The sequence below is a fragment of the Grammomys surdaster genome, unplaced genomic scaffold (assembly GCF_004785775.1).
Source record: "Grammomys surdaster isolate TR1022 unplaced genomic scaffold, NIH_TR_1.0 126121, whole genome shotgun sequence".
Lineage (NCBI taxonomy): Eukaryota > Metazoa > Chordata > Mammalia > Rodentia > Muridae > Grammomys > Grammomys surdaster.
In genome coordinates, this window is record NW_021620929.1 from 5,163,608 (window position 1) to 5,189,045 (window position 25,438).

The following is a 25,438-nucleotide window of genomic DNA, read 5'->3' on the forward strand; positions in this document are numbered from 1 at the left end:
CGCCCGGCCTGAGGGGAGGAACCGGCCGGGCCTCGCCGCGCGGCCCAGCCAGCTAGGGAGTATTCACCTCTCTTCCCTGAGCTCTGCACCCGAGGCTACCCCTCGCGCCTTAGGCCGACGCCATGAAGATCAAGGATGCCAAAAAACCCTGTAAGATGGGAACCGGGACCCGTGGGTTGGGAAGACAGCCCTAGGAACCACTGGCGGAGCGGCTCGCTTTAAGCTCGCGAGTGCTCGCGGGCGCCAGCCAGGGAGGGAAGGCAGGGATCGCTGCAGCCCCAGGTTGCAGGCGGCGGACTTGACTTCCCCACCCCCATGCGTGCGGGCCGAGCTTCTGCCGTGCCCCATCCCGCTGCTCTCGCTTGCTCCTGGAGATCTAGGAGGTACACGGGAGAATTTTGACTCGGGTTTTACCAAACGGGAGCACAGCTACCAGTCCCCTCTTGAAAAGAGGTAGTCATGGCTGTCAGATAGGGATTGGTACACACCCCCCCTCCCATTTTTCTGGTTTCTGGGTTTCCTGCGTGTGTCCTTGAAGTCCAGGTGGGTTCCTGGGAGTTGTCAGCGTTGCAGTTGGAGCTTTTCAACGCTTGTGCATGTAATCTGCTTGTAGATAAATGAATTGCCATGGCAGTTTAGAAAATCGGCTATTTTCGTGTTTTAGAAAGCAGATAAACAAGGTTAAAACATCGTACTTCAGCTATTTCGAACACTTCGAACCACATTAAAATGGTGGTAAATACCTTGAGCTTTTTTTCTGTAATTGTACATGCATATTACATGCAAAGATTCTAACCCTGCTGTAAGAGACACATTAAGTCTCATAAACTTTTAAATGCCTTTTATTCCTGCAGTGGCTTATTTGTTGCCTCAGTCTTTGTGGATGTTGTTCTTTCATTCTCTACAAACTAGAGATTGGGGGGGGGTCCATATTCCTGTCGTAGAGGTTTAACAGTTTCTAGCGTTTTATGCTGTCCTCCCAACTGCTCCTAGAGGTCAGCTATAAAGGGGGGCATGAACACTTTCTGTACAGATGCAGCTTCCAAAGTAGTCTAGAAACATTTACTTAAATGTGAGAGTTTTCAGTGCTTAAAGATGCGCAGAGAACTTTGCCTCAGTAACTTTTAGTACCCTCCTTGTCCTGGCTCAAAGTGCAGGGCTGTGTCTCTTCCACCTACAGGGCATAGTCCTTGGGAAACAGTCTTTTGTTTGTTTTAAATTTAGATTATCTGCTTATAGAAAGTATTAATGATGCTTTCTCTGTGTATGTGTGTGTGTTTGTTTGTTTGTTTATTTGTTTGTTTGTAGACAGGGTTTCTCTGCAGCTCTGGCTGTCCTGGAACTCACTTTGTAGACCAAGCTAGCCTCTCCAACTCAGAGATCTGCCTGCCTCTGCCTATCAAATGCTGGAATTAAAGGCGTGCGCCACCATGATGAGTTCTTAGTTCAAGTCTGGATGTGGTGGTGCACAGCTTTAATTCCAATGCTCAGGAAGCAGAGACTAGTGATCTTCCCAAGTTCTGAGACCAGCTGGAGTTATGTAGTAAGATCTTATCTCCAAAAAAAACAAAAAAGTTTTTGAAACAATGACTTAAGTTTACATTTTCTGGGATAACTTAATGCACCTTCGGCTAGCATGGTGGCTCACATTTGTCATCCCAGCTCCTGTATCTTCCTTCAGTGAACTTTCTCTGCTTGTTGTAGAATTTACTTATTGGTTGGGCCTCGGTGGCTTGTGCCTTTAATGCCATGAGAGGCAGGCAGATCTCTTCATTCAGGGCTAGCCTGGTCTACAGAACTAGTTCCAGGACAGCTAGGGCTACACAAAAAGAAGTCCTCTCTAAAAACAAAAAAGAATCACTTTTATCATCTAAGTTGAGTTATGTGTTAATTCATCTCTAGGAAAGAAGTAAATGAATCAGGCTCTTCTCTCCTTTGAGAAACTTGACGTCTCTTTTAGTTTTTGAGAATTTAAAAAAAAGAAAAAAAAAAACCGGGCGGTGGCAGCGCACGCCTTTAATCCTAGCACTTGGGAGGCAGAGACCGGTGGATTTCTGAGTTCGAGGCCAGCCTGGTCTACAGAGTGAGTTCCAGGACAGCCAGGGCTACACAGAGAAACCCTGTCTCGAAAAACAAAAACAAAAACAAAAAAAAAGAGAGAGAGAGAGAATTTTATACCTGAATGCATTGTATGTTGCTCAAGGCTCATCTCACTTTTCCTTGCATGATTATTTTATTTTATTTTTCTGGGGCAGAGTTTCTCTACATATTCTAGGCTAGCCTGGAACTCTGCCTGTCTTTGCCTCTCAAGTGTTTGGTTTAAAGATGTGTACCACCACAACTGGCCCATGTGATCTCTAAAACTTTAGGTTTTTAGATTTGTCTATATGTATGCTGTGTAGCTGGATTAATAAGGTGATGGTAAAGGGTGATGAATATATTTAATGTGATGTGGGTTTGGAATCAATACCAACCAAGTAGTAAGGAACTTGAAAATTTTGTAGGGGCCAGAGCTGTCAGACCAGCTCTTAAGCTGGGTTATAAAGGCAGTTGTGAGCCACCTGAAGTGGGTACTGGGACTCCAAACTCAGGACCTCTAGAAATCAAAACCTGCTCTTAACAGCTGAGTTATCTCTCCTGCCCCTGAATACTGGCCATTTCTTTGTTTAGGGAAATGAATTCCAGAACACTGCTGAGTTGAAAAGATCTCAGCAAAAGTTTGGTGCTGGGCTGCAAGACAGCTTAATGGCTGATGACCAAGAGTACAGTCCTTGGACCTACATAGTGGAGAAAGAACTGACTCTTAGAACTGTCTTCTTGATCTCCACATTCAGACTGTGGCAGGCACATCTACATAAACACAAATCAGCGGGACAGAGTGGATCCCCCTCCTCCCTCCTTTTAATTTGAGCTATTAACAGAATAAGTTCCTTGCAGTCAATTATTTTCCTGATTTTAAAAAGAAAATCATTGTAAAATTAAAGCTTGTATATGCGGTAAGAAACATGCAGCTTTCTTTGTTTAGCAGTGCTATTATATAGCTCTGGCTGTCATGGAACTTGCTATGTATGTAGACCAGGCTGCCCTTGGCTCTTTGTGTGTGTGTGTGTGTGTGTGTGTGTGTGTTTGTGTGTGTTTGTGTGTGTTTGTGTGTGTTTGTGTTTGTTTGTTTTGTTTTCCCTTGAGACAGGGTTTCTCTGTGTAGCCCTGGCTGTTCTGGAACTCACTCTGTAGACCAGGCTGGCCCCGAACTCAGAAATCCACCTGCCTCTGCCTCCCAAGTGCTGGGATTAAAGGTGTGCGCCACCACCACCCGGCTGATTTTTTTAATTTTTTATTTATTTTTTGGTTTTTCGAGACAGGATTTCTCTGTGCATCCCTGGCTGTCCTGGAACTCTGTAGACCAGGCTGGCCTCGAACTCAGAAACCCGCCTGCCTCTGCCTCCCAAGTGCTGGGATTAACGGTGTGCGCCACCACCGCCCAGCTAGAAGATTTTTTAAAAAATAACTTGTTTGAAAGTTGTTTTAAATTATGTATGTATGTGGATGCAACCACTGAGCTGTCTCAAAAGCCCTGGTTTTACTATTTTAGTGGTAGTTAAAACTAATTTTTTCTTTCTCTAAAAGATTTAATCAGTAGTAACAGGTTCTTGGCTGGCGTTACGCCAGAGGAGGGAACAAGCATATATCAACCATTTGCTACAAAGAGATTTTTGATTACCTTCCATACCTATGTCCTTAGTACTTCATAGCTCACATTACAGAGTAGACAGAATATGCATTTTGGAATTGGCTATTTATAATTTAGAATAAAAAAACCTTAAGTACTCAGTCACTGCTTTTGAAAAGTTGGTGACTTATTCTCTAGTATATATAAATTTCAAATATTGTTGCTTAAGCTTCCACTGAAATTTAATTCATGGTTTTAAGATTAAGAAATGTTAAATGCTAACTGGAAGTTTGCATTCAAGAATGTTAATATTCTGATATTTGTAAATCTGTGAATAGAGGATTCTGGGTGGAAAATGAATAAACTTTGAATTTGCAGTTTGTACTCTCAGTGACATTCATATGTGTATTTTTACACCTATGTTTGACATGAACCTGAGAAAGTGTATAAAGGGCTGGGGGTGCAGCTCAGAGGCAGAGTGTTTGCCAAGCATGCACCAGGGTCCTGGGCTTTCTTAAATTATCAAAACCAAATGAGACTGGGAAGAGAAAATGCAAATACTGACTTTTAGTAGATTTTGGTAAAATGATTTTTATTCTTCCAAATTTTGAAGTCTAGAATCAGGCATCACTTAAATAGAACTTATTTTGGTTAGGCTAATAGAAGAAAAAATTATTTTATCAAGCATCACCAAAATGTGTCATTACTATGGTTTTTGAAAGATTTAGAGCAATTCTGAGGGAAATTCAAGTTCCCTTGATAAGTGTCAAGAAGGATAGCTAGGTCTTGTGGCTCACACCCATAATACCAACACTGTTAAATCAGGATTGCTGCAAGTTCAAAGCCAACTGGAGCTATAAATACATAATTTATAAATAAACATATAATTCCAGGTCAATCTGAGCATGAGATCACCCTCAAAAAAAAAAAAAAAAAAAAGCAGGAACAAAAAAATTTTTTAAGCTATGAAATGCAAAAAAGGATTTGTTTAAGCACTAGACATAAATCTCTCCTGTCGGTATTGGATTAGAATCATTATTGGGGGTGGAGCAGGGAAATGACCTGTAACATTACAAATGAAACCTCTCCCTCCTTTTAAGCCATTCATTAACCATGAGTGAATTTCCCAAGAAATTCTAGATTTTATGAACTGAAAGCAGCACTTAGTGATACCACATTCTTTTTACCTAACTGAGCTGCATTTGAGTGCCTGTATGCACCATATACGTGCGTGGTGCCCTCGGGCGCAGGAAGGAGTGTCAGATCCCTTGGAGTTAGAGTTCTTGGCACTTTTGAGCCACCTGGTGTGGGTGCTAAGAAATTAACTCAAGACATCTGGAAGGGCAGCAAACGCTACCTACTAATTGGTGAGCCATCTCTCCAGCCTCCCAAATCTAACTCTTCAGGTAATAAAGCCCAGCACCTCTGGAGTGAGGGCCCAGAAATCATAATGCTTAAATTGTTTTGATTTTTCTACTTGCTAGGTGCCTTTAATTTATAAGTGCCTAACTTGTAATTTTGTCTATTTGTCCCATATTTTCCTAGTTGAGGAACCCTTCTGGTGTTCAGCCAAACTACACTTTCTTATGCCTGAAATTATCTATAGATTCAAGACTGTTTCTTATTCTAGCGTGCAAGGTCTTTTGTGCTTAACTGTTTTCTCAGCTTGAATCTTTCTCCTAGTTCCCTAATTGTATGAGGGCTCTTTGCCTTTGAGCAGGCTTAATTTTTGTTTCTAGCATTTTCCACATTTAAGGAGGCATCAGAATTTTTTTCAACCCAGTGCCATATAGCACAGTTATGAAGTTCTAAACCTGAATATTAATCCTAGCCGAAATGTGCTTATCCTTATACTGGCAATTCAGGGCAGTTGATTGTATGTACCAAAAATACTTAATATGCTAAATGAGCAAAGAAAGATTTCATTACATTTTAAATATTTATTTGTAGAGGAGCTCCAGGGGATCTGGGTTCAATTCCCAGCACCCGTGTGGCAGCTCACAACTATCTCTGTCTTTACAAAATAAATAAATAAATAAAATCCTGGTGGTAATCAATTAGTTTAATTCTTGTCAGTGGGGCAGTGGTGGTAGATCTCTTAGTTGAGGCTAGCCTGGTCTACAGAATGAGTTCCAGGATAGCTGCCAACTGAGTCACATGATAAGAATTTAATGGATGAATAGGGGTACCTATTGGATAAAGAATTAAACCACAGTGTCTCAATATCATTTACGTTTTTAGAAAGTATACAAATAAAACTGAAGGAAAAGGTGAGTTGCATGCAGAAGGTAAGTCTTATTGTGTTAAGTAAGTTCATGATTCAGAGTAAGTGAAGTTTGTGGCTAATTAACCACTCGTTCTAGTTTGTTTTCCTACTATATATATATTTTTTTTTCTTCCTTTTTTCTTTTAATGCACAGCTTTCCCATGGTTTGGCATGGACATTGGAGGAACGCTAGTAAAACTCTCGTATTTTGAACCTATTGATATCACAGCAGAGGAAGAACAAGAAGAAGTTGAGAGCTTAAAAAGTATTCGGAAATACTTGACTTCTAATGTAGCATATGGATCTACTGGCATTCGGGATGTACATCTTGAACTGAAAGATTTAACACTTTTTGGACGAAGAGGAAACTTGCACTTTATCAGATTTCCAACCCAGGACCTGCCTACTTTTATCCAAATGGGGAGAGATAAAAATTTCTCAACCTTACAAACGGTGCTAAGTGCTACAGGAGGTGGTGCTTACAAGTTTGAGAAAGATTTTCGCACAGTAGGTGTCTATTGAGAATCAAAAATTAATATGAATATTCAATTTTAAATACAAGGCTGGGCTTCTATCTAAGACAGTGGTTCTTAACCTTCCCAGTGCTGTAACCCTTTAATACAGTTTCTTGTATTGTGGTGACTCCAACCAAAAAATTACTTTTGCTACTTCATAACTGTAATTGTGCTACTGCTATGAATTGTAATGTAAATATCTGTATTTTTCCAGTGGTCTTAAGCGACCTCTATGAAAGGGTTGTTTGACCCTGAAAGGGTATTGTGACCTTACAGGTTGAGAACCAATGATCTAGAATGTTCTTTTTTCCGAGTTGAGCATGCATGACTAGATTCTGACTTGGAACAACGGGCTGTCTCCATTGCTTGGGTTTCAGTGTGTGATGGAATGTGGTGCATCCGGTAGAGCTGTGCTACAGAGCTGGTCTGGGAGAGCCCTGGGAGTCTGCACTCTTACTGTCTTAATTTTGATTTTGATATTTTTTCAAAACAGGGATTCTTTGTGTAGCCTTGGCTGTTCTGAAAGTAGCTCTGTAGGGCTGGCCAAGAACTCAGGTCTGCCTGCCTCTGCCTCCTGAGTGATGAGATTAAAGGCATGTGCCACCTCATGTGCATACACACACACCCTGGCATTTTTGGTTTGTTTTTGGGTTTTGTTTTCATGTTGGCTATCTTATTTTCTGAAATAAGTTACATTAGTATGCACCTCTTGTCCTTGAGGTTGTAATGCATGTGACAAGAGAACTATGGAAGATACTGTGTTTCCTTACTTGGCAGTTATCACATGTGATTCAGTATTTTGGAATGCCATCCTAGCAGATTAATATATACATTGAAACTATGTGAGTGATACTCATATTTGTGTACATTAGTAGTTAGAATTAATGTGTGTCAGAATAGTAAAAGATAACGCAGAGATGAGATGATTTCTAAAATTTGCACAATTGTCCTGTGCACAGTAGATGTCAACTATCCCAGGACCTGTTCACTACACACTTTTTTAAATTTTAATTTGGTGGTAGTTTTATTTTATGTGCATGGGTGTTTTGCTTGCATGTAAGTCTGTGACCACAGTTGCCAGAAGAAGGTATCAGATTCCCTGGAACTAGAGTTACCATGTGGGTGCTGGAATTGAACTCTGGTCTTCTAGAAGAGTAGTCAGTGCTCTTGATTGCTGAGCCATCTCTGCCCCAAAAATGTTACTTTGATACCTGCCTCCTCTTCATCCATGGGAATCTAAACTACCCCAGAGGTGGAGGGAAACAGTGGAGTACATGAAATCCTATAGATTTTGACCCTAAACAAAATGAAACCTGCAGCACCCTAAATAAAAATAATACCGAAGTTTTATAAAATCTCTGAAAACTATATAGTTAAACCAAATATATTTGTTATTTTTTTTTAAGTTCTGATTTTTGCTTTTTTCTTTCAGATTGGAAACCTCCACCTGCACAAACTAGATGAACTTGACTGCCTTGTAAAGGGCTTGCTGTATATAGATTCTGTCAGTTTCAATGGACAAGCAGAATGCTATTATTTTGCTAATGCCTCGGAACCTGAGCGATGCCAAAAAATGCCTTTTAACCTGGATGATCCTTACCCACTGCTGGTAGTGAATATTGGCTCAGGAGTCAGTATTTTAGCAGTCCATTCCAAAGACAACTATAAAAGAGTGACTGGGACAAGGTAGTAATTTTTTTGGTTTGATTATATCATTCATCATGTTTTATGCATGAAAGTTGTGAGGTGGGCTTTGGGGTTTTTTGTTTGTTTTGGTGCTGGAGATCAAACAGAGGCTCTTATACTGTTGCTTGGCAAGTATACTCTACTGAATTAGGCCTCCAGCTGTTTTTTGCTGTATATTACTATACAGTTGTACCAGGAAAAAACACAAACACCTCACACTTGTGCAACAGCAAAATAAATAGGGGACTGTAGAGATGGCTCAGGTAATCTTGGAGAAAACCCAGGTTTGGTTTCAGTACCCACGTGGCAGCTCACAGCCATCCTTAACTCTGGTTCCAGGGGTTCTGGCCTCTTCTGGCACTAGCCACATACACATTGTGTTGGAGCATGCATGCAAGGAAAACACTCAAACACAAAACAGTAATATCTTTAAAAAGAATATAAATGTGTAAGTTAAAATGGTGCAGATCTTTCTTTGTAAGATTTTTATGTTTGCTGTGTACTATATAGCTTTTCTTTTTTTGAATTTAAGATTTTTTTGTTTTGTTTTTCGAGACAGGGTTTCTCTGTGTAGCCCTGGTTGTCCTGGAACTCACTCTGTAGACCAGGCTGGCCTCGAATTCAGAAATCTGCCTGCCTCTGCCTCCTAAGTGCTGGGATTAAAGGCGTGCGCCACCACTCCCCGGCTAGATTTTCATTTAAAGTATAATAGTTAATTCTTTTACGTGCATTTTTTATTTGTACGTATGTATGTATGTATGTATGTATGTGAATTTATGTACTCCACACACATTTGAGTTTCCACAGAGGCCCAGGGTGTCCAGTGCCCTGGAACTGTAGCACATCTGGATGTAACTTCCTGCCTGCTGGATGCTGGGAACTGTATTCAGGGCTTCTGCAGGAGCAGTCAGTGCTCCTAACCTCTGAGCCATCTCTCTAGCCTTGAGGTTAATTCTTAGGATGAATTTAATGTGAACTTATAGAATAAAAATTCTTAAATAGACCAGAGCTTTCTTTGTAATAACCTGAAATAGGAATGTTAAAAGTTTTACAATTCTTAATTTTCCATATTTCATCAATTTTTAAGGATTGGTAAGGAAATTACCAAAATTGGTAATTTATATGGGTTTATAGGGGATTTAATTTTAAAGCGATATTCTTGTTGAAATGTTTAAACTATTAATACTCTAATAGTAACTAATACTCTAAAAGCGCACTTTTTTGTACCAAATAATAATACACAAACATTTCTTGTTTTGATTAACTGAAAAATAGAAACATAAGTGAGATTAGCAAGCAAAAATTTTATAGACTAGAGAGCTACACAATTACATTTTATGAACATATCCAAGAGGGTATGTGAATAGTACTGAGTCTGTTTAACATGATGGCCAGCTGGTTATAAACACTTCTCTGGGCATTTGTCTGTTCATATTAGATACTCCTATATCATAATGGAATTGATTTTAGCCTAATTGAACAACTAAATAAACTTCACAGAGTCATTTATTATGATTTTAAACCACAGATTCCCTTTTTAGTATGGTATTTTTAGCAAACAAACAGTCTGTGTTGCATAGGCTGACCCAGAACTCAAGGTCTTGTCTCAGCTTCTCCAGTGCTGACATTGTAGCACATGGTCTCATCAGTCTACTATTAGTATTTTTCAGTGCATACACAGGAGATTATTTTTAGCAGTTACGCAGTATGAGTTATTAGATGCCAGGTGAGGTTTTTCTCCCCAGCAGATTTAGATTTTATATGATTTGGTTTTACTAAATAGTCTTCTTATTTTTTATCATTTTGGTATTTAGCACGTACCATGTTTTTCCTCTGTTTATTCAATAAATGAATATGTGTTTTTACTGGGGGAAAGAAAATAACATGTAAATGTAACTTAACAAGTATACCTTATTTTCCTTTTTAGCCTTGGAGGGGGCACCTTTCTTGGTTTATGCAGTTTATTGACTGGCTGTGAAAGTTTTGAAGAGGCTCTGGAAATGGCATCCAAAGGTGACAGTACCCAAGCTGATAGGCTGGTCCGAGATATTTATGGAGGAGATTATGAAAGATTTGGTCTACCGGGTTGGGCTGTGGCATCTAGGTAAGCTATATCATTATTCAAGTTGTCTATTTAGTTTTTTGAAAATAATATGCTGTGGGGTTTAAGGATGATTTCCTTTTCTCTGTTTAGAGTTCAAGGTTTGAACATTGAAGTTTAAAAATAAAATATTCAAGCTGGGAGCACTTGGGAGATAGAGGCAGGCTGGTCTCTTGAGTTTGAGATCAACTTGAGGCACAGTCAGCAAACATAAAAATTCATGAAGATATTTTTCCTGTGTGTACCCTGTGAAGAACTGCCTTGTGCTGGTGATGTTTCTGAGTGGAGGGGCAAGGCCAGAGTTTGATTCCTTGCACTGCAGAACAAAAAGAAACTTGTCAACTGGGCATAGTATCACACAACTATAATCTCAGTCAAGAAGCAGAGACAGGTGGAGCTCTATGATCTTTTGTTGTTGTTTTGTTTAGAAAACAACAAGGTTTTCTCTGTAACTGACCTGGCTGTCCTGGGACTTGCTTCTCATACCAAGCTGGCCTCAAACTCACAGAGATCTGCTGCCTCTGCCTCCTGAGTGCTGGGATTAAAGGCATATGCCGCCATGCTCAATGAGCTCTGGTTTTTGAGGCTAACCAGATCTACAAAAGAGTTTCCGGCCTGTCAGGCCCAAACAGTGTGACCTTGTGTTAAAGAGACAAAAACAGGAAAACAGATTTCTTGTATTAATTCCAAAGCATCTATCTCCTATTGCTATGTACAAATAAAAATCATATTCTATAATCTGCATATCCAAAAAGTTACGTCTTTCCATGTTGTAGCTTTAGTCTGTCTTTGTCTTGTTGTAATCCTGTCTGAAGCTTACCTTCCCAAAGAGAAAGTACAAATGCTTCTTACAGTATTGTTAAGCAAGTGGTGAGTTTCACCAAGCCCACCAGGTAAAAAGATTTCCATACAGTGCATGAGTATACTGTGAAACTTTCTGAGGTTTTGCTGATCTGCTAAAGAACCAGCATCTTAGTATAATTTTAATTTGCATTTCTTTACCAACAATAGGCTAAGAACCTTACATGGTGCTTGTAGTGATTGTTGATAGGGTTTTTGTTGTTGGCTTGTTAAACAGTTGAATTTATCAGTCTTTTCTTTATGGCTTCTGGATATTGATTCATAGTAGTAAGTAAGTCTTCCACATTCCAAATATATAAAGGATTAGCCTGTACTTATTTCTGACACTTTATTACTTTTTCTTTTTAAGTTTTTTATTTTTATTTTTTTAGATTTATTAATTTATTTTATTTATATGAGTACACTGTCACTTCTTCAGACACACCTGAAGAAGGCATCGGATCTCATTACAGATGGTTGTGAGCCACTATGTGGTTGCTGAAAAATGAACTCAGGACCTCTGGAAGAGTAGTCAGTGCTCTTATCTGCTGAGCCATCTCTCCAACCTCACTTTATTACTTTTATACTTTGTCTTTTATATAAACACTTATAATTTTTCTTACAGTTTTGTGTGATGAGATGGATCCTTTTTTTCTTTTTTTCTTTTTTTTTCTTTTTGGTTTTTCGAGACAGGGTTTCTCTGTATATAGCTCTGGCTGTCCTGGAACTCACTCTGTAGACCAGGTTGGCCTTGAACTCAGAAGTCCGCCTGCCTCTGCCTCCCAAGTGCTGGGATTAAAACTGCGCCACCACTGCCTGGCTTCAGTTTTTTCACAAGGACCTAACATTATTTTTTTCCACTGATTTGCGATAGCTTCATCATACATTAGTTTTGTTTTGTTTACTTTGGACATATCATTGCTGACCTATTAAAAGTTATAGAAGCATAATGTGTGTTCTGTTTATTTCTTGTGACTTCATTAAGCTCCTTTGTTAACTTAGGGGAATGACATTCTTGGGCCAGTCAGATGGCTCTGTGGGTAAAGGTGCTTACTGCCATGCCTGTCTACCTCAGGTGGATCCCCAGAACCTACATGATGAAGGGAGAAAACTGACTCCCGCAAGTTGTCTTCTGAGCTCTGAGTGTGTGTGCACACAGAGAGGGAGAGAATGAATAAATATTTGAAAAAAGCAATTTTTTAATGTTATTTCTGTAATAGAAGTTAACCTGTTTAAGGCACTTTTGTGCCTTTCAGACATTTAAAAAGTTGTCTGTAAACTTGTTAATTTAAATTTGTTCCTAAACTTAAGTTTTTGTTGGCATATTTTATATATATTAATAGGTTTCATTGTGGCATTTTATTTGTAAGTGTAATTTCTTTCTCTCGTTCATCTCCATTGTCTTCTCCTGTGCCTCTCTTACTCGTGCTGGTCTTCTGACTAGCTGTCCCTTCCTCTTTCTGGTTTAGGTGTTTTGTTTTGTTTCAGGACCTAATAAGTTTAGTTGGTGTTGCTCATAGGTACATTGGCTTTGCCACTGAAGAAAATGTGTGTGTCATTCTCCTTCCTCGTCAACTTTTGGATCTTCGGGGAGGAGTGGAACTTCATAAATCCCTCCCTGTGTTCCTAAATATTTTTGTTTGTATATGATCTCTGTTATGTGTAATTGGCTGTTGCTTGTCAGGAGACCCAGTGCCCTTTAGTAGTGAGGACCTGGCCGCCTCAGCACTTTATTCTGAGACCCTTTTTTCTTTACATTTGATGACACTTTATATGTGTTTCATTATTTTTGTGTGACGTTAACCTCGGTTGCTTCTGTCTAGAATGTTCCTTTTTCTCTCTTTTTTTTTTTTTCCCAAAGGGGAGGGAGTTTATTCAGGGCAGAGGGCAAAGGTAGGGAGAGAAACGGGAGAAGATGGTAGAGAGAGAGGAGAGAAGAGGAGGCCGGCCACGTGGAGAGAGGGGGAAGGGAAGGGAGGAAGGGCGAGGAGAAGCTAGAGGCAAGAGAGCAAGAGAGTAAGAGCCTTTCTCTCTCTTTTTAAAACTAGTTTTAAACTTCTTTTTACTGTGGAAAACCTTCCTCCTCAACTTTTGCTTACCTCCAAAATAGAATCTTTTCTTTCTGGCTCACTGATTTTGTTTTGTCTTGTTACAGTTAGTCTCTGTTGCTCTCTGTGGCCTGCTTTATCCATAGGATAGCCTCTAACAAGATCTGTACAAGCACTTAGAATGTAGTTCATGTGTGCCACATGGCCAGATAGCTACACTTAGATGTACAGTTCTACTTTATTTTGCCTTTATTTTTACCTTTTTGAAATATGACTAATAGAGAATATATTATGTGGTGCATATTTCTATTGGACAGTGCTGTCCTAGATAGACAGTATACTGCTTGAAGGACCTTTGTGTCTGTAGCATAATGCTTGGTATGTTGTAGATGCTTGTGTGACATTAGAAATGACATCATCTTTACCAGTTTTTTGACTTTAAAAACAAATCACTGCGCTTTTTGGCTTTCTTAAATAGTTTTTATTTTTTTTGTGTGTTATAAGGTCTTAAAATGTAGATGAAATAAATCTTTGCCACTAGTAATAAAGAAGTGCTTTTTTAATTTAATTAAAGGCAAGTTTAATTTTTAACTCTTAAAAATGCTGCTTATTTTTTATATAGATTTTTGTTTTAAGCTGATACCTCCCCGTGTTCTCATGCTCTTTGGCCCAACTTTATAGAGCTATTATAGATACGTATGCTAATGTGAATTGTTTTTATTACCAGTAGATTTGACTTGTTTCTCTGTCTCTCTCTCTCTGTTTCCAGTTTTGGTAATATGATTTATAAGGAGAAACGAGAAACTGTTAGTAAGGAGGACCTGGCAAGAGCCACTTTAGTTACTATCACCAATAACATCGGCTCCGTGGCACGGATGTGTGCTGTAAATGAGGTAAGACATCGAAGAACCTTTTTAATTGTACACAAAAGCTGGGCCCAGCACTTTATTTAATTAATGCCTTTAATCCTAACACTAGGGGGAGAGTTCTGTGAGTTTTAAGGCTAAGCTGAGCTACATACATACCAAGTTCCAGGCCATTTAGGGTTACATAGACAGACCCTGTCCTTTGTTTTTTAAAATTTTAAGATAATAAAAATAATAATTAAAAAAAAGTTGATTCCTGTGCAACTGACAGAAGTTTATTTTCCAGTGAGTCTCTCATATTGAGATCCATTTCCTTCCATTCCCAAGCAGCTAGAATAAATACTGTTTACCCAGTTATTTTGTTATAATTTTTCCGTGACAAATACAGCACTCAGGAGGCAGAGGCAGACAAATCTCTGAGTTTGAGGGCAGCCTGGCCTACAAAGAGTTCCAGACCACCCAGGGGTATATAGCCTTTGCTTTAAATAAATAAATAAATAAATAAATAAATAAATAAATAAATAAATAAGAAAAGAAATAGAAAAAAGCAATGCTGTTGGTGTTCAGTCTTCAGCCCTCCAAAAAAAAAAAAAATCAGCCTGGGGCCAGACTTAAGACAAATAAGTACTTATTCTCAAAATGTCTTCAGAAATGAATGTACAGTCTAAGTCTAAATGGGGCTAAAAACATTTTGAGATAACTGTTGCAAAGGGCACAATGGTCTCTTGTTTATAATTATTGGAGTATTCAATTAGTGAGATGCTTGGAAGTTTTCTTACTGCCCTCGGCTTCTTTACAGTGCTGCCTTGTTGCATATGGATCAAGCAGCATTGTACAGGGCTATGAAGGCATTGAGACTTGTTCTTCATACTGTTTGAGTGATATGTGCTGCTTGCCTTAAGAAAAATATGGAGGGCTGGGGAAATGGCTCAGTGGCTGCTGTGCAGGCATGAGGACTTGAATTTGAATCCCTAGCCCCCCGTGTCAGAAGCCAGATGTGGCTTCGAACCTATAAACCCCAGTAGGTATGGATGGGGAGGCAGGAGGATCCCTGGGACTTGCTATCAGTAGTGAGTTTATCAGTAGTAGTATCAGTTTATGAGTAGTGAGTACTCATAAACTCTGAGTCAGCTCTCTAGCCTAAACAATTATTTTTATTTTATGTGTATGGTTATTTTTCTTGTGTGTGTATCTGTACACCATGTATATATGCAGTGTCTGTGAAGACAAAAAAGGGCATTGGATTTGCTGGTATCAGAGTTACCAGATGACTGTGACAGCCAAGGTGGTGCTAGGAAAACAACTCTGGTCCTCTGGGCAGTCGGCTCCTGTTCCTAGCCACTAGGTCATCTCTCCTGCTCCCAAATTGTTTAGTTGGCTTATGCCTTCTGGTCCTCTGGCCTCACATCTTCCTCCTCCTCTTTCTTAACTTTCATGTTATTTACCTTTCATGTTCCCCTCCCCAGTCATTTCTACTGTCCAACTCTATGTAGGGACCAGGTTGCATGTAATGGTGCATGTTTATAACATAAGTAGATCAATGTAAGGTTTGCAGTAAAACTAAAAAGGAAAGAGTAGGCAGTTGCCACACTTTCCACACATGTGCACAGCTTCTCTGACTCACTCTCTGGCTCTCGGTATATTTGGTTGTAGTCCAAGAATGTGCAGTGACGTGACTTCAACACTAAAGTCCAGTATCCATATTAGACATCAGAGTTCACTTTTGATGTTGTATAGGAGTCTTGGTAAATTATCTAATTTCTGAGTAATCAGAATTATAGAACTCCATGCAGAAATTAGTAGGTACTGATGAATGATACCCACATTTGCCCTTAAAAGCCACTTTCTTTTCTTTCAGAAAATAAATCGAGTTGTCTTCGTTGGAAACTTTTTACGTGTCAATACTCTGTCTATGAAACTTCTGGCATATGCTTTGGATTACTGGTCAAAGGGTCAATTGAAAGCATTGTTTCTAGAACATGAGGTATGTAAACACTTTTGTGGGTACTTAACTGTGTTTCGTATGAAATGTACATTTCTACATATTTTATATTTGTATATGTAAAAATTTAAATTATTTTTATGTGTATGTGTACATGAGTGGAAACCAGAAGATAACTACAGGTGGCATCAAGAACACTCCCCACAGTCTTTGAGATAGGGTCTGTCAACTGGCATGGAATGTACCAGTGAGGCTGTACTGGTTGGACTACCAACCCCAGAGCTCTGCCCCACCCAGATCTGGGCATACAAAGATGTACCACCACACTTGGCTTTTTTAACTAACACATTTGTTTTAGGAATCAAACCTAGTTCCTTACGTTTAAGGATTGAGCTATTTTCCTAGGCCTGGGTCATAAGTGTTTTGAAAGGTCACACTACACACCTGAGCTTAGACTGTTCATTTGAGGCCCTCATAAATGATGAAATTACAGGTGTGTGCCACAAATTCTTGACTTAAGTAAATTGATTCATTTTGTCTCAGTTTGACAGGCAGTTAGCTACTGCATAGGCAGCTCACAGCTGAGAATTTCATTGCTGTCCTGACCAAGGAAATTTCTTGTTTCTCAGATGCCTATGACAACTTTAACTATTATACCCTTGGCTGTCCAAGCACAGAGGATTCTTTTTAATTCCCTCCACCCTGAGAAGTAACCCTATTGTAACTCTCGAAATCGTAAGATTGGTTTTTCTTGTTGAGCTTAATAGCTACACTCCTATAATCCTAAAACTCAGGAAGCAGAGGAAAGATGTTTGCTAGCTTCATGGCCACTCTGTTCTACATAAATTCCAGGCTAGCCAGGATTTCATGGCAAGACCCTATATCCAAAACAAAACACCAAACAACCTACCTCTTATGTTTTTTTTTGCTATTCACAATATCCAGTTAAATTCTAATCTGCAATTAATCTTATATAATGAATTCAAATGCTTACATTATTCTGAATTAGAAACATTCAAAGTATTGCTACAATAAGCTTCTATATCTGACTGTCTCAGTTCTCTAACAAATCAGAATGGAATGGTCTCTCACTCTTCTACAAAGGCAGACAATAAGAGTGCCAGAGCTATGAGGAGTTTTTTGTTTAATGACTAAAGGGAAGGAGGGGTACAGTCTTGCTATAATGTATGCAGTTTGCAGCTTACTTTTTTAAAAGATTTATGTATATGGATACTTTGCATTTAGTCAAGTCTGTAGTAATGACATCCTTTGACTTCTGATTTTATTAATTTATGTCTTTATCAGATTGGCTAAGGTTCATCACTCTTACTAACTTTCTAAAGAATCAGATCTTTGATTGACTTTTTATATTGTTCTTTTAATCCTGCTTTCATTCATTTCTTCCCTGAACTTCATGATTTCTTGCTGTCTGCTGTGTTTAGAATTGATTGTTTTTCAGAAGCCGTGGTGTGCATCATTAGGTGGTTTATTTGCTGTCTCTCAGATTTGGATGGATGGATGGATGGATGGATGGATGGATGGATGGATGGATGGTTGGTTTTCAAGACAAGAGTTTCACTATTTAGCACTGGCTGTCCTGGTGTTGGCTTTGACTTACAGAGATCCACCTGCCTCTGCCTCCTGAGTGCTGGGATTTTAGCTGTTGTTTTTATGGGATGGACCCTTTCATGTATTAATGTGAAGAAGGCTATATAAATGTGTTCTTAGAGGTTAATTTAAAAACCACATTGACTTAAATTGTTTAAAAATCATGCAGGGATACTTTGGAGCTGTTGGTGCACTTCTTGGACTGCCAAATTTCAGCTAAAACATTGGAGATCTCTACTAAGGAATGTCATCCAGGAAGAACTGATCCAGAAACTGCATTCATTATTTGTCACTGGGAACCAAAGGATAAATGCTATTTGTGTTCATTTTAAATGTCAGAACGGTAAGCTCGTGAGCTTTGCCGCATGGAAAGACCTATAATGGGAAGTATCCCTCATTGATGTCCCCTTGTATGTATAGATAGCCAGCGTTCCATCTTAAATGCAATACAGCCTCTTGATTGTTGAACTTTCTCAATGATTTTCTATTTATTTGATGCAGCCAACATTGTAGTACTGTGTGCTCAGACACAAATCTTAAAATCTCAGAAATATTTATGCAAAATAATTGATTCTGAATATTTGTTTGAATCTGTTTTATGTATGTTTGGTTACTAGTGAGCAGGAAGTAACATATTCTCATAATTTATTGTACTGGCAATCAAAGATCATTTTCTGTGACTTAGAAATGTTAAGGCAATATTAAGTATTAACTATGGTAGTTTTATAACATATCCTCAGAAAAGCATGCCTATATGACCTCTGCCCATAAGTACAATTTTCTCTCAGATGATGAGTTGAAATATTGTGCTTAAATATGAACCTGAATTTTTCTATTGAATCCCTGAAGTTTTTGCACATATTTGGTGGCGCTACACTTTATGCATTAATCAGTATATGTGTGAAAATGTTTACTGTTTTTGAAATTGAGGGCATAATCACACACTTCAGAGTCTATCTACGTAATTAAGTCCTTAGACTGTTCAAATGGAATATGGTTAGAGTGGGTGGCATTCTGTGCTCTTTCTCTACCATGTATATCTCAGGCCCAAATGTGCATTTCTTCTCATTAGACCTGAACTATGGAAGCTGATTTTTATCCTGCCATAAACTGTAGCAATGGACAGAATCAGATGCTGTCTAAAAGAATGTTTTGAAATTACGTGACTCTGGGGCAGTGTTGCTGAACTACAAATGGATCAATGTTTGGTTTTTGGTCATAAAAGCATTGCAGATCCGAAATTTGTCTTTCTGCTTGGAATTTATTCTTGGGTTTGAATTCCTGTTTTTTATAATGTTAAAATCTTTCAGATTTTACATGGGCAGTAACATTTTTGGATGCCATTAGTTCCATAAAGTTGAGTCTGTAAGGGACCCGTATTAATTTCCAATGTTTCTGGAAATAACCTTAAAGAGGTTAGAGATTGTTTACATTTCAAAGAATATTTCAGTGTAGTTTCTGATACCCCAGTGTCTAGAGTTTCCAGCAGACTCTCAAGAGGTGCTTGATAAAGACAGGTCTCTGGAGCCAGGTGCTTCTGCTCTTGGCAGGCAGTTCAAGGCCAGTCTGGTCTACAGAGTGAGTTCCAGGACAGCCAGGGCTACATAGGGAAACTTTGTTTCCAGGGTAAAAAAAAGACAGGTCTCTGTGTAGTTTATGTGCAAATGTTTAAAATTCAATTTTTCTTTACTTAAAAATACAAACATACAAATAGTATCTGGGGAGGGAAGCATATAACGACAATAGTGTTTGCCTGGTAAACATTTTAAGTCTACAATGATGTCACTCAGTGTTCACATCTCAGTGGCCGCTTGTTCCAGTTGGACTGCTACTGCTTCCTTTGTTTTAAAGGTTTTTGGCTTGAGTGTGCAGATAAGAAAATGATTGAATGATAGATTTATCTACTGTGGAAATTCTATACATCAGCAACTATGGGTTTAGGGCTATCTTTAAAGATTGAATAGGGCTCGTGTTAATTTGACCACTTTGGTTTATATAGAACTAACATTTTGCCATTTGGAACTGAAATTAACTACCAAGGTCCATATAAAGTGAACCAACTCATTCATACATTTTTTCAAGTGTAATCTGTAATTACTGAATTAATAAGAACACAGAATCATAATTGATAAAAGCTGCAACGATTCTAATCTAGCCTATATTGCTCTTGAGAAATTCCCTGTATGCATGCTGTCATAGAGGTTTGCTTCTGGTATCAATCAACCTAATTAAAAGTCTGTGTTCTTAAACAGTGCCATTTAATAGATAAAATGTAGACTGTATCATTTTATATTTTCTAGTAAAAACCACATTAAAAGCTAACAAGAAATAGAGTAAGGTCATTTTAGTACCTTTTTTATTTAATCTACCAGTATATCTAATGTGTTATTTCAGTGTGAAATTGGCACAAAAAATTAATTGGGGGATGTGTTTTGTCTTCTTGTTTATTTTGTTTTTATTATTTAGTCTTCAGTTGATATATATTTTATACTTAATGATACATTTCAGTTTTGGACTGACCACCTTTCAGATATCCAGCCACATATATAAATAGTGCCCACCCTGTTAGTGTTTTTCTAAAGCTACTTTGTTTTGTTTTTGTTTGAGACAGCCTCAACTACATAGCACTGGATGGCCGGGAACTGGCTATGTAGACCAGGCAAGCCCTGAACTCAAAAGAAATCTACCTGCCTCTGCATGCCGAGGTTACAGGCGTGCTAGGAGAGCACTGTTGTGTGTCCTTAAACTAATCTGGGCTTTTAAAAGAATAGATAGGGAAAATGGTAATTTCTTTTTAAAAATAAAGACAAGACCATTTATTTGGGCCAGTTTATTTTACACAGATAAGCTGTTAACTGACTATTCCAGATATACTGTATATTGTCATCATGTCATCTCTTGTGTAGTGTATGGAATTTTTCTAATAACTGATAAACCGCCCGTGACACATCCTAGTAGTTAGCAATTTCCAAACTAATGTATTTCCTTTATGGAAGCAAATTTAATTCCAGGGACTTAGTTTCTAAAGTTTCTGAGTTTTTGTGCAGTCAATTTTGAAAGATTACCAAGAGACACTTTTTATCTCATTATTATTTTTTATACATACAAAGAGTCTTTATAAAAATTCTTATAACTTTCAAATGCTAAGAGCATTGTCAGCCATGGTTTTGGTGGTAAAACGCACACACAAATCTAAAATACCACCTCTCCCCCTAAAGGTTGCCTTTTAACCAGACCTCTCCAGGCATCTGTATATACACACACAGGCCATAGCATGGCGTTTCCTTCCTCAGCTACACTGAGTAGGTGGGGGAGTCGTGGATTTCTCCTTGGGTTAAAGTCATTGCCAAGGCTAGGCCAGTAATATGCATGATAGTTGAAAGCCAGCCCCCTCAAGGGATTCTCATTATTTGCAAATACTGGACTCTAAATGGACAGTGCCCTTGAATTCACGTGATTGCTGTGTCAGGTACCCATTCCTGTTTTGTGGGTTACATTCTTGAGGGAGAAAAGTTCATGTGGCTATAGTTTCTAAATATCCTTTATAAAACTACTTTGTTAGAAACAAAGTTCTTTCTTACTTAGTTTATCATATCTTGTTTTGTTGAGCACTTTATCTTTGTTAGTGTTTTGCATTTTTTGAATATAATTCAGAAATTCTAGGTTATGCAAAGAATTGATAAAGCATAATGAAAATGAGTGTACATTACTTTGCATTCAACTTCAGTTTTGTAGTGTGTGTAAACAAAATAATAGAAATACTTTTTTTCTTTAAATACTCTGACATTTAAGGTGATTGCCTCTAAACGTCTATGTTGTTTTTCCCCACCTAAGCTCCTGTGTTACTGAGTGCACGTCATCCTGACAGCAGTGCAGGCCAGCTAGTTTCATCTGTGTCACCAGATGGGATAATCTCTTGTTTGGTTCTTGCTTTTTGAGACAAGGTCTCTCTATGTGGTCCTGGAACTTTGTTATGTAGAGCAGGTGTCCTCAAACTCGGAGATTCTTTTGTCTCTGCTTCCCAAGTGCTGGCAATAAAAGCATGTGCCACCACATCCAGCCTGTGTCATAGCAGTTTTGTTTTACAATCTGTAACAGGAATTATCTTGCAGTGTCAGTAATATAATGATGTAATATTTTTTTCCTTTGAAGTATTAAGATAGCCAGTTCAATACAACATAAAAAGAGTGTTCCAAGTTTTTGCAGTCTTTTATCCTACTTGCAGAGTTAAAACACTCCCCATTGGACACACTGTGCTGTCTTATGTATTCAGTACCTGTGGAATTCTGCTTTGATCTAATGTTTTACAGTGTTCTGGTCATTGGCCTAGCTTCTTCCAAGTGTTCTCTTTATTTGTTAACCAGGAATTCGGTGGCTACCATGGGAGATGACACCGTTGCCAGGAGCCCGAGATAACAGTTGCTCCATTCCTGGCAGTGCTTAAGATGACTTACACATTTCAGATGCTATCATGTTCTAGAGCTAATTTTTAGTGCTTTATAGTATTTCAATAATTCGTCTGCCTTTCATTAATACATGTTGATAAGTACTTACTAAACCAGAAAAAAAAAAGTTATATATATATCTCATTGCCTGTGATAGCTATTGGAAAGTATGTGTGTACATTCATCTATAACGTCTTGAATTTTAACTATTAATCTCAAAATTATATAGGGATTGTTACTACTCTTCATTTGTACAAGGTGAAAAATACTCCTCAAAATTTAGAGATGTTGAAGTATTAGCTATATTTGGAATTTTAGTAGCCCCTTTCTTCGACCTGTTTTTATTTCTAATCATTGTGTGTGGTCACAGGTGTGGGTGAACAGAGTTCCATCAACATTTACAAAATGAAAATTGCAAAGTGAAAACCTGCATGTAGGTTGGAATGGATCACAGTCCTACCTAATAAAGCAGGTAGAAGACCTTAAGATCTCTTTTCTGAGCTGAACGGAGTCGACCTGTGTCAGACCCAATGTCTTTCTAAAAGTCAGTGTGGGCTGATGCTAGAATCCTGCTGCTTGGGGATCTGATCTTAATTCACAAACTAGCTTGTCTTCTAAACGAAGGTTTTGGCTTTAGATTCTTTTTACTGCAGCTGCTGTAATTTTATGTTTAAAAGACTTGGTAAAGAATGTAACTTCACAGAAAGCATTTTCATTTTTACATAACCTTAAAGTACCATAAGTGATGTAAAATAGTTTGCGATTGCAATTGGTTTTGGTTCTATGCTTCTAAACAGTGTCATTGTGATTGGGTGTCATCAGGATGTCACAGTGTCTCGCTCAGTACTTAATTAACCCTGCTTCTAAGCCATTTGGAAATTGGCCAATTTTTTCTGAATGAACCCTTAGAGTTTACAGCATTTAGAAGGAAAAATAATTTTATAAAATCTAAGGCTCATGCTGTAGTGTCCCATTCCTACCTGTAATTCCTGATCCCTGCAGTGAGTGAGGTTCCAATACTTTGTCATTTTTACCTACTCACTGTGTTTGAGTTGAGTGAACTCCTGGCATTTAAACTGAAGTGAAGGCGTTCTTGTTACTTCTGCCCGGTCCTGATGAGATCATTCCTAGGTGGATTCTGTCCCAGTTTAGGGCATCCTTTCCTTACACAAGTCACTTCAGTGCCAGCTGCCTTACTCTCTGTTGGTTGCATTATTCCTGTCAGGTCCAAGCTTTGTTTATGTTTAGATTCTTCTAATATTAAATCTTATGTAAAAATGTATGATGTACTACAAACTTTATGCATAACAAGACTAAGTTATAGCCTATTATAACCTATAAAACACTTCTTGTAAATTATCTAATTTATTTTTCCATTTATGTACAGTTTCTTAATGTAAATTTAAAAAATATTTGTTGTGCCCTGCTCTGTAAACATTCCCTTAATGCTTATTTGCATGAAAGAGTTTTGGGTTCTACTTGTTTGTACTGTGTAGCTGTAAGCTGGGTTTGGGTGTCTACCTTTTCTGTAGTTTCTAACTTTTTTAATTTGTTAATATTCTAAATAAGTGTTAGAATCATGCTTTTTATACCCTACTTTCCAAATAAATTCTCTTCTTTACTACATGTGTCTGGTTGTCTCATCCATAGCGGGGCAGCTGCATGTCCAGCTCTGATTCTCTTGGCTGTTAACTGATAGGACAATAAACTCCATGAGAGCAGGGACACTGGAAAAGTTTTGTTTACTCATGGATTTCCAATACCTGGCACTGTTCAGTAAAGGAACTATGTTTAATGAGCTGACTATAAAGTGCCCTTAAGTATCTATCTAGTTTGCTTGTGTAGGTAATATACCTTCAGAGACACACACACAGATATGTGTGCCTTTTATTATTCTTAAAATGAGACCAGTTTTCTGTGCCATGGGTGTATATCTAACATGGTGGCCCTGAGATGTCAGGATTTCTATGATACCTTGGTGACACAATTTGAGAAAATTTATTCTAAACCCAATCCTTTTTTTTTTTCTTTAAAGATTTTATTCTTATTCTGTGTATGTGCATGTTTCAGCTACATATACATATGCATACCATGTGCCTGTCTGGAACCCAGGAGGTCCAGAAACTATTGGATCCTCTGGAATTGGAACGAGATGGTTGGAACAGCAGTGGGAGTGTTGTGAACTGTGCCTTGGCAAGAGCTGAAAGTGCTCTTAACACTCAGCTATCTCCAGTCCATCCTAGTTTTAGTAGTCAAAGCCTGTTTGAGAAGACACAGTTGAGATTGATGTCATTGTCTTGACTCCGGGTGTATAAGAGTGATTGCACTGTAGTGTAAAGCAGAACCTTTCCGTTAGAATCCAGTGAGCAGAGAGGTAGGAGGGAGATGAGCCCTTGACCGTGAGAGGATGATAAGATGTGGAGATGCTGTATTTGAGGATTGATCCAGCTCTCCACGTACAAAGGCTACCTGCAGCTGGAAATCACTGCTAAAGAGAGCAAGTTCACTGTATGCTGTAGAGTAATTGCTTTGTTCAAAATCAACACTGCATCTGGGAAGCAAAGTTGATATTCTGTGGTTGCTGTGAAAATTGTGGAAGCAAACTGTTTATTGACATCTCAATTGAGGGCAATGTGTATTAATCACTCATGGTTTGGCACCTGCAGTCTATTGACCAGGTCCTTGCCAAGCTTTGTAAATTTCACTTTTAATATTATTTATTTAGGTTTTGGATGGCCTGGTCTGTTGGAGGATACATTTGGTAGAGAAACCAACTGCAGTTGGTAGATATCAACCCACGGTTTCTCTTTGTGCACCCTGGGTATGTGCATAGTCTCTGAGTTTGCCAGAAGAGGGTGTTCCCCTGGGTGGATCCCCTGGGGCTGAAATTACAGACCATAGTGAGCTACCCTGTGGGCACTAGGAATCAAACCAAAGACCTGGAAGAGCAGCCAGCCAGCAGAATCAAACCTCTTAGCTGCTGAGACATCCCTCTAGGTCCAGTTTCTTCTGAGCCTTTCCTAATGTCCCCGTACTACGTTGCCCTGTTTAAACTAATTTCCAATCTTCCAGAAGAAAAGCATCAAGTCATGGAGCAGTTAACCTAGCCCCATGGAAAACCTAGGAAATGGTTTTCAGATTGCAGGAGGTTTGGAGGCCACTGATTTTTAAAAAATACCACCTGACCAAAAGTGGGGTAGTTTGGCAGGTTATGTTTTTACTGAAGTTACTATTGCTGTGGTGAAACACCAAGCCCGAAAGGAAGTTAGGTTTGCTTAAGCTTTTCGTTTCACTGTCATGGAAAGAAGTCCAGGCAGGAGCTGATATGGAGGAAGTGGAATGCTTACTGGCTTGCACAACCTGCTTTCTTAAAGCACCTACACCCAGCCCAGGGTGGTACCACCCATAATGGACTGGGTCTTCCATATCAATTAGTAAGTAAGCAAGTGCC

General features: G+C 38.7%; 1 protein-coding gene across 1 annotated transcript; it reads left to right on the plus strand.

The window, feature by feature from the left end:
- Pank3 (pantothenate kinase 3) lies at positions 1-23,613 on the plus strand. The gene is made up of 7 exons (XM_028756484.1): positions 1-150; positions 6,091-6,443; positions 7,884-8,137; positions 10,065-10,241; positions 13,896-14,019; positions 15,851-15,976; positions 17,712-23,613. The coding sequence occupies exons 1-7, from the start codon at positions 123-125 to the stop codon at positions 17,760-17,762; spliced, it is 1,113 nt and encodes a 370-aa protein (XP_028612317.1). The 5' UTR covers positions 1-122; the 3' UTR covers positions 17,763-23,613.
- The last annotated feature ends 1,825 nt before the right edge of the window (positions 23,614-25,438 follow it).